Source organism: Anoplopoma fimbria, chromosome 19 (genome assembly GCF_027596085.1).
Source record: "Anoplopoma fimbria isolate UVic2021 breed Golden Eagle Sablefish chromosome 19, Afim_UVic_2022, whole genome shotgun sequence".
Lineage (NCBI taxonomy): Eukaryota > Metazoa > Chordata > Actinopteri > Perciformes > Anoplopomatidae > Anoplopoma > Anoplopoma fimbria.
Window position 1 is genome coordinate 1,077,570 of NC_072467.1, and position 12,082 is coordinate 1,089,651.

Consider the following 12,082-nt stretch of genomic DNA (forward strand, 5'->3'; position numbering starts at 1 on the left):
TGTCACCTGACTGGCTCAGCTTGGCAGTGCAGTGTGCCTCTGAGTGGGGAAGCATGGCTGTGTCTATGGTTAGTTTTGGAGGATATACTCGTCCACATGTCTATTTACTACTGCTTATTCTCCTCCCGCTTGGCCGACACACAGTTGATGGAGTTTGGCCATTGCCGCAGACTTTCACCTCTTCAGTGGAGAGATACCCTCTGAACCCGCAGACCTTCTACTTTGGATACGGAAGACAGTCAGCCGCACAGCCGGGCTGCTCTGTGCTGGATGCTGCATTCAAGAGATATTTTTATCTTATCTTTCCAGACTACATAGGTAAGTGATAGAATGGGATTACATAAAGACTATTAATACTTACATTATTGATACTTTAATAGCAGTATGCCTAAATATTCTATCTTTATTTTGTTGTATAGTATGTGTATTTATTGTCTGTGTAGTTGTATAGTATGTGTATTTATTGTCTGTGTAGTTGTATAGTATGTGTATTTATTGTCTGTGTAGTTGTATAGTATGTGTATTTATTGTCTGTGTAGTTGTATAGTATGTGTATTTATTGTCTGTGTAGTTGTATAGTATGTGTATTTATTGTCTGTGTAGTTGTATAGTATGTGTATTTATTGTCTGTGTAGTTGTATAGTATGTGTATTTATTGTCTGTGTAGTTGTATAGTATGTGTATTTATTGTCTGTGTAGTTGTATAGTATGTGTATTTATTGTCTGTGTAGTTGTATAGTATGTGTATTTATTGTCTGTGTCTGTGTAGTTGAGCTGCTGCAACACTTGAATTTCCCCCATGGGGATCAATAAAGGAATATAATAATAATAATAATAATAATATTGTTATTTCCATAGGATCAGAATTAGCTGTGCCATGTGTATGACATTATCAACACATACATTGTACAAACTATTGTTTGTAAATCCTGTCTTTTAAAATTCTAGCGTTAACATAAAGAGTATGATGATCAGGTGATTAGCACTTGTAAGATTGCATAATGCAGTCACAGAAATGTAGAGCAAAGTGCTCCCTGGTTTCGTTTTGAATGTTCTGTTTGTTGCGTTGGCTTTTAAAGTAGATCAATGGGCTTTGTAGAGGCAGCATTTCATCAGTCCGCGCGTGTAGGCCTACCTACTCCAAAATCTGTAAATGACAATGGACCAGTACAGCACAGCGTAATGTTTGCATTTAAAAAAGTACCATAGGTTATAGAATAGTGGCAGCCTTACTGTAACATTGTCAAAATGAGAGTGAAAAGGCAAAATATGCACTCCTACAAACCTACAAAACTACGGATGATGATAATCTCACTTTTATGACCAACAGGAAATGGTGTTCTGCGATTCAGTGAGGTCAAACCATTTAATATTGAGATCAGTGTGGACCATGAGGATTGTGAGGGTTACCCGAATGAGGACTCATCTGAGAGATGTAAGTATCAACACATTGAGTTGAGACAAAACACCAAAGGCAAAGGTCACAGTGACAACAAGCATTCCCAGTGGGGTATTATCTATATTATCTAACTCCCTTCTATTTGCATTCCAGACAATCTGAGTGTCTCTGCAGGACAAGCATCGCTGAGTGCAGAAACCGTGTGGGGTGCAGTGAGAGGTGATCATAGCCAAGATGTTTTTGAGGAACATGTTACCAGTTAGCATAGGAAATATATGGTTCCATCAAAGCCTGTTTAGCAAGTTGAACTGCATTCTTAGTTCCACCCAGGGTTTATGAACGGAACTAATTTTCCAACTGTTATCTGTGCAGCTTTAGTTGATTTATATATCCTCTGATTCAACACAGGTCTGGAAACCTTCAGTCAGCTGGTGTATCAAGATGATTTTGGCTCAGTAAGTCTGAATTTCACAAACAATCAAAACTCATGAGTCCTCAATAGATATTACTTATACAAATTCTCACCATGTTATAAAACTTGATTATTGTTTAGGGTGGATCAATCAAGCATTTTTTCTCTGTTTGTTTCTTCTTTTAGTATTTTGTGAACAAGACTGAGATTGATGACTTCCCTCGGTTTGCGTTCAGGGGAATTTTGTTGGACACTTCACGTCACTATTTACCAGTGCACGCCATTTTAAAAACTCTGGTAATAATCAGATGACATACCCTGAGCTTCCGCCCTCTGTTTTCATTTAGTGATACTAACGGATGTCTTTCTTGTTAGGATGCAATGGCCTACAGTAAGTTCAATGTGTTTCACTGGCACATTGTTGATGACCCCTCCTTCCCTTACCAGAGCAGAACTTTTCCAGACCTTTCCAGTAAGGTATGTGTTGCGAACAAAGTAATGAGAAAGTACAAGCCACCAAGACTCATGGGCATCATGACTCTGCACATTCATTATCAATTCAAAATGTTTCTGCATTTTAATGATGAACTTGTTTTTTTTTTTATATTATCCTAGATTTTTAACTAGGCTTCTGCTTGTGGGTTCATGATCTGAAATACTGAAACGTTACGTCCACCCTGAACAAACACTTCTTGCTCTGATTCAGGGGGCTTTCCATCCAATGACTCACATCTACACACAATCAGATGTGAAAAGGGTGATCTCACATGCCAGGCTGTGGGGAATAAGAGTTCTTCCTGAGTTTGATACACCCGGCCACACCCAATCATGGGGAAAAGGTAATATTTACTCTTAGACAACTGTTTTATCCAAATGATCCCAGCTCCTTTATCTTCAACATATAAAGTACTTGGCATTGTGCCTGGTTTGGTCCAACAGAAATCATGTCTGCCAAACCTGCAAGACAAGACTATAAATGGCAACATGACATGTACTGAATCTTGTGTTTGACTCCCTTCTTATCTGAGGGACTTTTATGGCTACATCAGTAGTAACAAATACCTGCGCTCAAAATACAATACAAGAAATGTATTTTAACAAAATTTTGAACTAAATCTGATTTATCATTTATTCCCTAGGGCAGCCTGACCTGTTGACTCCCTGCTTCAAAGGGAGCACCCCTTCAGGTACTTTTGGTCCTGTTAATCCAATGTTGCCCTCCACCTACCAGTTCATGGAGAAACTATTCAAGGAAGTGTCATCAGTGTTTCCTGATTCCTATATCCACATAGGAGGGGATGAGGTGGACTTTTCCTGCTGGTAGGTTGAAATGAGACTGATCATTTAAATTCTTGCTGACTGTTTTGACCTGGTTCTGATCACTATGTTGGTTTACATTGTTACTGAATTTGTACGCACATCTGTACTCTTGTTTTCATTTCATGTTTAGAATTCGGGTGGGGGAGGAGGTGGAAAATGATTTTTTTCTTGTCTCAGGTCGTTGATGAAGGTGCATGTCTTTTAAAATTTCCCAAAAAATAAAGATTCCAACTGCTTGTTTCCTTAGGCAATCCAACCCAGATATCCGAGCATTCATGAAGAAGATGGGATTTGGAGTAGACTTCACCAAACTGGAAGCATTCTACATGGAGAAGTAGGTTGTGAAGATGAACATACTGTGCAATGTAGAAAGCTCAGGGATATACACCGAACCACATGTTTAAGATACAAATGTCATTAATGTCTCTATTAATATGTATTTCCAGCATTGTGAATATCACTGCAGCCCTCAACAAGACAACTATCGTCTGGCAGGATGTTTTTGACTACCATGAGCGAGTAAGTGCACCCCAACTAATTAACACCGCTGGGATTTATACAGTATATATAAATGTTACACGTGTTCGTATAGGCTCACATACTTTTTGAACGTTGTTTATAATATGATTTATTTTGTATCTGCTAGTGCAGGGGTGCAATGTATTGCTTTTTACAGATAAGCAGACCAGGCGTTAAAACAAGCGCTGCCTTCTTATGAAGTACTAGTATTCATTAGTCATTAAGATCTCACACATCTTTGTTCCAGCTTTTTTTCCATCTGCTCTTTTCCGTTCACATAGGCTAATATTTGTCCCATAATATGGATAAATAATTACTCTTTAAATTACCATGTTTAGTGGTCTTGAACCAACTGACCAACAATTTTGAACAGTATATTGTTGATAAAGACAAGCTAATATGTCCCTAAACATCATTTCTCGTAAGTCTGATTGTCCATAGCGTTGTGTTGCAGCGTAGCTCACTATCAGTGGTGGAGGTATGGAGAGGTGGCTGTTACCTGTGTGAGGTGCGCAGGGTGGCTAAAGCGGGCCTCAGGGTGATTCTGGCCTCTCCGTGGTATCTGGACCAGCCAGGGCCCACACACAACTGGGCCCGCTTCTACACTGTGTGGCCCCTCGCATTCGAGGGTCAGAAAAGAGCCTGCGTGCTGTGGCTAGTTGAAGTTGTTTTCTGCTGTGGTTTTTGTTTCTAAATATAATTTACAGGTTGAACTTGGTTTCCTCTAAAATATATGATATCCACGACCGAACCTTTGTGAGTGTGCAGAACAGAATGTTCTATTTGTAGCCATGCCACTAGGTGGCAGTGAAGACTGCATTCATGTAACAAAGACATATTCTGTGTCCAAATTCCATACGGTATACTCATTTTATACATAATGCACAGTACAGACATTTTCATAGCATGGAAACCAATGCATTTTTTAATAACTTTTCCAGTGTGAGCACATTACAAACTGATTGCTGTGGTACAAGCTCACAATGCTGTCTGATGCCCCATGAATAACATGCACACACTTTCCCAGCACACAGAACTATAAAAATATTGTCACTGGCAGTTATTTCCCAAAAACCCCTTGCTTCAAATTATTAAAGCAAAGGCCAAGCACAGGAGAACAATGTAAGTCTGTTAAAAGCGTAGATTCCGGTTGCGTTGATTATCAGATAAACAACCGATCCATCATGTTTCATCGTGCTGGTTTCTAAATTTCCCAGATAAAACTGTAACTTGCCTATTCGGCATTTCTGTTGGTTTCAAAGTTGTAGTCAGCTCTGCTGACTAATTTTACTACAAATTCTTGAAATAAATATGCTTTAATAATATAAGGGTATTGTACACAATACTGTAACAAATTTAAAATAAATCAACCAATTATCAATTTAGATTTACACACTCTTGCAAGCATATAATTATATTTATAAGTCGGTTCCCCTTTTCTTTGGTTAAAGTACCATCATGAACTGTGCACACTGTACGCTCCAAGAAGGTGATATTTAGTAAAAAAGGATATTCTTTTGTGTGGCTTTTAGTTTTATCAACAGCCTAGTTTTGGATAGTCTATGCCTTTGCATCATAAGAGCTGATTTTAGGAATCCATTTGAATCCCAAAGTTCAGATGCTTTGCCCTATTTGAGGGGTAAAAATTCTGAGAAACATGCCGGTAAAAGCTTGCAATTGTTGTTAAAAGCACATTGCAGAGTTTTTATATGAGATTATTTTAATAAAACATTATATGTAAACAGTCAGATCAGTTGTAATATAGCACAGAAGGGCAAGACAGCATGTTGTTTGTCACCATGTCCAGATTCCTAAGGACACAGTGCTGCACATCTGGAAGGGTGCTGGATATAGGACAGAGCTCAGCAGGATGACCAAAGCTGGCATGAGGGTCGTGCTAGCTGCCCCATGGTACATCAACCACATTTCCTACGGCCAGGACTGGCGTGTCTCCTACAACATCCAGCCACTGAACTTTTCTGGTGTGTGCATGCCCAAATAATATCATATTACATAACCTAAATCAATTATGTGCTGGTGATGTAGAGGCATATTTAAACATTGGCTTGCTGAGCTTTGATTTGAAGTGGTGTGATAAATTTGAAGTGAAGTTTCTGATAGGCTGGTAATGAATTAACAATCAATCTGTCTATTAAAACCCATCGTATTATTGAAGCAAAGCTTTTCAACATCCCCTCGCAGGTACTGAGGAACAGAAGAAGCTGGTGATAGGGGGTGAAGTCTGCATGTGGGGGGAGTATGTGGATGCCACCAATCTCACTCCACGTCTTTGGTATACAATTAAAAAGATCTCTGAATTCATAAAACTAATCATCTTAATATAGTAATTGCAGCAACAATTGCATGAAATTACTCTAAATAATCACTGGTTGCACCCAAAATCACAGGCCAAGGGCAAGTGCTGCTGCAGAGAGACTTTGGAGTGATGAGAAGCAGACCTCCAGTGTGGACAAGGCGTTTCCTCGCTTGCAGGACTTTCGCTGCAAGCTCGTGAGGTACTTTACCATTTCTATCTAGGGCCTGTAAAGAGCTAAGTGCTGTTACAACTTAACAAGACACGGGGCACTTTCTCATATGTTATTATATTGCATATTATAAACTGATGTTTCTGCTTCCCTTTCTCTTCAAGGCGTGGCATCAGAGCAGAGCCTCTGTATGTTGGACACTGCAAACATGAGTACCAGGGTGTTTGAAGATGTTGGATAGGTTAACAACAAGGTTTTTCCGGGGCCTTTTTTTGTGTGTGTAATATACAGTATTTGAACATTAAAATGCTTTCTCAGGGACTATCTCATTACCTAATAATTATTTTTTCTAATAAAAAAAGTTAGTTATTTAGTAGTGCGCTTTTTAATTTTTTTGCATATTAGGCAATCACAATAGTGATAGGGAAGTGCTTCACTGTAATCTCATGTTGAATTGTACTTGATAACGGCAAAATATTTTTATCATTTTTTTACTTTGATTTAAACATAATAAAATGTTTGTGTGCAGATGCTGTCAGTTTTTCTTTTCTCTGAAAAGGCTGTTATTGAAACACTTTAAACAGAAAATTCTTAAAAGAAATGAATAATACACCGTCCCTACAGATGCATTGTGATGAGACAGATTGCTAGCCTAATCCCAAGGCTTATCAAAAACAGAAAAGTAAAAACATTGAAAGCCTTTTTCCACACATATGGCAGTTTAGATCAAGGTTGTCAATCCTTTGTCTTTTTTGAGAAAACAAGTACCCAGAGGAAACCCAAACGCATGACAAGAACAACATGTACACTTCACACAGAAACTAAATTCTAATTGATTTTTTATATAGCATGGAATGCAAGCTTGACAATATATGATACCTGAAATGTGGTGCAAATTAGGAAAAAAAAAAATGGTAGAAAATTCATGAGGGGGGAAACTCCTCCAGGATGGACAGACTTGAATATGTGCCATTTGTACAAACATTACGACCTGTTTCCCGGTAACAACTGCATCAATATTGCTCAATAATAGATTCTTTGCAAAACGTTTTCTCCAGAAGTGTAAAAACATACTGTGTCAAGAAAAAAGAAAAACAATTGCTATATATTAAGAGTGGATGTTTCAAAGCAACTTCCAGATAACACAGGAGCTGATAGGACTTTAAGCTCACAACTTATGTTTGCCGCGGTGACCTGGAGAGAAGACAAATTCCCAAACTCAAAAGATACCATTCAGACAAGAGCAGGAAAGAAAGAGATGTTAAGATCTTGCATTTAATCACAGATAACACAATGAAAATAAACTGAACAGTGTCAACAGCAAGTCTTGACATACAGGATGACACAAATGATCACTACTTTGCAAACAATATAACCAAATCAAACTATTTAAATACAACTCTCAAGTTAGCAGGAGAAAGTCCCCAGAAATCCTTTTATAATGATGAAATAGGTAAAAAGAATGTTCAACTGCTGTTCACATGGAACCCTTCTCCACTTAGGCCTACTACCACCAAGCTCTGATCAGCAACAGTACATTGCCTGTGATCACACTTTTATGAAACAGTCAAAGGGTGTCTAGCTCCCCATAGAGACTAAAAGTGTGACATCATCATATGATTCATTATTTTAAAAATGTTGCTGTACTTTTACTATTTGGCTCTGGTTTTACTATTCATTCAGATAACCATAAGCTAACACAAAAAACAAGGCAATGTATAACAGTATGAAACAATAACTTTTACAAATGTAAAACATTTCAAATTAGAAACAATGTAATCATGTCAATGTTAATTTACATTAACATTTTTGTGTTTGTTTTGAATGTTCTGTTTTCTCTATGCCAAAGAGTAATTGCTTTTAGGACAAACCAAATAGGCTGTTCAGTTCTTTTGTCAACAGTAACAAGGATTTTCTCTCACTGATGTTTGTTTTGCCGGTTGAATTGAGCTGACATGATTTTGATAGGGACTTAGAGAACTAATTTTCTCGTTGTGTGGATTACAGTAGTAGATGGTAGCAGATGGCATGGCAATCCCTGGTTGCCATAGTGCTGACAGCTCAATCCTTCCACTTCATCTGATTTGGGGTGACCACAGGAATTGCTGAAGTGAACCTTCAAAGCTTAACCATGCAATCGTGTCCAGTCTCTGCAGCTCCTTGAAATCAGGTAGACATGCTGAGTGCAGGGTAACAGGAGCTTATGATGTTATAACAGAGCATGCATGAGATTATCCTGCCAGTTCATACTGCCTTCATTAATTAAACATGAGTAATTTAGTAACTTATAAAGTTGATTTTGTCCTTTGATGCCAAAAGCTGTCTATTGTTTTATCATAGTCCTAAAAGTAGATTAATTTAATTTAATAATTAGGTAACAAAATAAAAAAAACACACAAAAAAACCCTTCTCAATTATCACATACATATACTTTTGCAACTTGAGGCACCTGTTCTATGTGCATAAAGAGGAAGCCCACAACTTTAAAAGTTAATCTCACTCTTTGACAATAGCTGTCATTCATGGAGATTATATAAAAAAAGCTGCTTAGACTGATACAAAGATTTGTGAACAGCGTGCAAGGGCATCGTCTGAAGGACACAACAATCATGTCTTACATGTCTGTGCCTGCTGCAGTGCATGTGCCTTTCAATATTTGATGCACTGCAACTAACGACAGCGAATAGTACTTTAACTTGTAATATGAATAAAGATAATGACACTGTTAAGCTAATAAACATCTGATCAGTCTGATCTGCCAAGCAACTAAGCTAGGGTTTTTCTAGTGACGTGTGTTCAATCAGCTGTAGGGCTCTGTCATCAGAAATGTTCCCACTAAATACATAATCATCCGGGGGCTCATGTCAGTTGGCTGGTAAAGATTGACTGCATCTGCGCAACAATCACAGGGCTGAGGAGTGAAGAAACATGACAGTTATCCCTGCCGAGCAAAACCTCAAAGCAGCACTGTGCTGATGGCAGCATTATCTTACCTGTGCAGTCAACTGGGGAATTAAGAAAAGACAGAAAGGACAATTATTATGCGTTTCACTATGACGTAAATCTTTAAAGTTACACTTTGCTTATGTGTAAGTAATTTAGGTGACATACACTTTACCAGGTTAAAGGTATTACCAGTAATCAAAAAGAAATTTCACAAAGTTTCAAATTTGGAAGGGGCCTGAACATCCACATTTTACTCAAAAATTACTTTTTAGCATGCTATATGTAAATTTCCTGTCTAGTGGTATGAAGATAATCAGCTCACCCCGGACATGTGATCAACTACTGTGTTACATAATCTGATATGGGACTGCAGATAACAATGCTCAGTACTGCTTAGGTAAGTATAAATATGTATTTTAGGCATATTTACAATGTCAGAGTAGGTTTAGATGGTGTTTTGTATATACTACAACCAAGTGTAGTTTGAATGCAAATGCAATGTGGACCGCAGTAAAAAACTGTCATGTGTGCATTAACTTCACAAACCCTGTTTATCATGTCAGAGTGGCGAAGTGAAATCATATCACAAGTACTTATAAAAGGGGCTTTTGAGGCATTTTGATGCCACATTTGAACTATTTTAACTCTATTTAACAGTTTTAACTACTTTTACATCCAGTGGATACAAGGTACTGTAAGCCAAGCTGCCAGGCCTGTTGGCCAAGAGTGTGTTTATCTGTATAAACTGTGGCAGGTTAATTTGCTTTGTGCATGTGTGTTATAGTCAAATTGTTGTGAGGCAAGTTTGTGTAGCACCTTTAAAACTCAAACACTGCTTTACATAATAATAAATGTAAAGCAATTTAAAGTGCATTACATAAAGCAAAGACATGCACTCTGAACTAAATGTACAATCCATGGACCTGCAGTCCATTATAACCAGCCGCAATAGCACCGTTGGAAATATTTTTACCTCGTCGGTCTGTGTGCCATTGTGGCAAAATGCCCTGGAACCGTGAAAGATGCAGTCTCAAAACTTTATAGGTGTGTAGACAAGATCAAAACGAGAGCAAAATTCAAAGATGGTTATGGGCCAAGTAAAGGTTTTGGAAATAGGTGGCCATTAGTCCCCGCAACTTTACAACTCTTGCCAGATTTGGCCTCGCAGCTGGTGTGATCCTATCACAAGATGGTCTCTAGTTCCACTTGTGAGGGCATACTGTATTACTGAGGTGCATAATGCAAAACCAATTAACTGCATACTATTAACATACAAATATACATACAACATATCTGTACCAACACCATTGATTCAAACAACAGGGATTGAGTTCAGACGTCTCTGTGTCCATAGCCCTCGCAGAATGTCCCTAGTTTGTAATCTAATCCCTTTATACGCCAGTTTAGGCCAACAGAAGGAGCTCTGTTTTCCATACTACATTGTTTTCCTAAAATCAAAAGTGGCTTAAAAGGATTACACAAGTCATTCTGTGTACACGGCAGGCAGTCACATTAGTACATTTCGTGTCTTTGCTACATTTGATCTGATTAACGAGCCGAACTCGATGTCATTAGCTATATGCAATAATGACTTCATCAGTGTAGCTTGATAGACCTGAACAAAAAATAACAAACACAGGTGTTGATGTTTCTTGTATTTCTTTGTGGCCATCCACTGTGTAATATCTTAAAGTGTAGAGAAATGAGAACATTTGAAGTTGTGCTCATGCATTAACAGTTAATTGCACTTGGGTTAGTAATTAGACAGACGGAGGCTCTTGAGAGTGGCCAACATATGGCCGAAGAATGGAATTAAGGGTCAACTTGTTGCTGCTCTTTCAATCTCTGCACTAATTGTTTTCCTTCTCATCACCCTTTTCGTTATCCCCCTGCAAGGAGACAACATTTCATGGAAGGTTAAGCTACTTTGCTGATTTGGGATGGCTGTATTCTCCTGAATCCATTAGTGTCATTGACAGGGCCAATATGGCACAGAAGGAATGTCTTAAGTGAGATGTAAGACTACACTGTTAACCCCACTACCCTGTTAACCGGATGGTGAGAAACACACATACATGTGTACTGTGAGTGGAACATATATTTCTATGTTTTGTGTCTTGTTGATTTGTGCTAGTTTATTAGTTCACTTGTAGTAATTCACTTCTAAAACCTCAAGGTAATACTGTGGGCATAGACTACTCATGGTGATTTTGGCCAGCAGACTTGCAATAGGCTAGACAATAATTCATCTTTGCTTATAGACTTTCTTTAGCTTTTTCTTATAATAACTCTGTGCGATGAATGATATAGCTGATTTGTAAAAGGCATTATAAGTAAAGACTTAACAGGGTAGAATTTGAACAGAATGTTCTCTGGAGACGCTGACCTTTATCATGCAGCAGCTCAATTTATGAAGCCATTAAAAAGAAGTGTGGGTGAGAAGTAAAATATATTGTTCTCTTTTTCTTTCTCAGTGGTCTACTTTGTTGAATTCAGTTGTTCCTGTGAGTGGAGTGACTGACTGATTTACCATTATAGACAGTAAAGATTAAGAGGATGACAAATCAGCATTTGCTTACACAGCGGCTGGTGCTAATCTCCTTGTCTTCCTTCAGAAAGCCCCCAGAGAGCTCGCACTCATTCTGGCAGAGAGAAAGAAAGAAGAAGACAAGAAGTAACTCTGTTGACCCCCCAGTACATCAGAAACAACCAGAGAAAGGACAACAGCACTGGATCAATATCATCAAGCATTCCTGGAGTAACCCTCTGAAGTCGTCTGAAGAAATTAGGCGTTTAATTACAAACTTTAGTGCAGAGAACTAAAGAATGTTTTCGTTTTAGGGGCATTGCCATGTGTCAACACTTCACATGAAAAATGCTTTGATCCAGCCAATCAACTATTCAAAAAATAATTTATACAGAAGAGGAAATACTTCTGGGAGTGATCTTCTATTTGTCTAAACACTGTTTATTAAGCAAAGTTGAGACCATAGAAGAAAT

At 38.2% G+C, this 12,082-nt stretch overlaps 1 protein-coding gene across 1 annotated transcript; it reads left to right on the plus strand.

The window, feature by feature from the left end:
- The first annotated feature begins 3 nt into the window (after positions 1 to 3).
- On the plus strand, positions 4 to 6,658 carry hexa (hexosaminidase A (alpha polypeptide)). Its single transcript, XM_054619711.1, has 14 exons — positions 4 to 318; positions 1,331 to 1,435; positions 1,553 to 1,618; positions 1,808 to 1,854; positions 1,998 to 2,108; positions 2,187 to 2,288; positions 2,518 to 2,650; positions 2,951 to 3,131; positions 3,379 to 3,465; positions 3,578 to 3,650; positions 5,458 to 5,632; positions 5,853 to 5,943; positions 6,059 to 6,166; positions 6,301 to 6,658. The coding sequence occupies exons 1-14, from the start codon at positions 54 to 56 to the stop codon at positions 6,362 to 6,364; spliced, it is 1,608 nt and encodes a 535-aa protein (XP_054475686.1). The 5' UTR covers positions 4 to 53; the 3' UTR covers positions 6,365 to 6,658.
- The last annotated feature ends 5,424 nt before the right edge of the window (positions 6,659 to 12,082 follow it).

What these genes read in the sequence shown, in the direction of transcription:
- hexa (XM_054619711.1), top strand. Translation starts at nt 54, where the DNA reads ATGGCTGTGTCTATGGTTAGTTTTGGAGGATATACTCGTCCACATGTC. An exon ending in TTCCAGACCTTTCCAGTAAG is followed by an intron (nt 2,289 to 2,517) that starts GTATGTGTTGCG and finishes GCTCTGATTCAG; the next exon opens with GGGGCTTTCCATCCAATGAC. An exon ending in AATCTCACTCCACGTCTTTG is followed by an intron (nt 5,944 to 6,058) that starts GTATACAATTAA and finishes CCAAAATCACAG; the next exon opens with GCCAAGGGCAAGTGCTGCTG.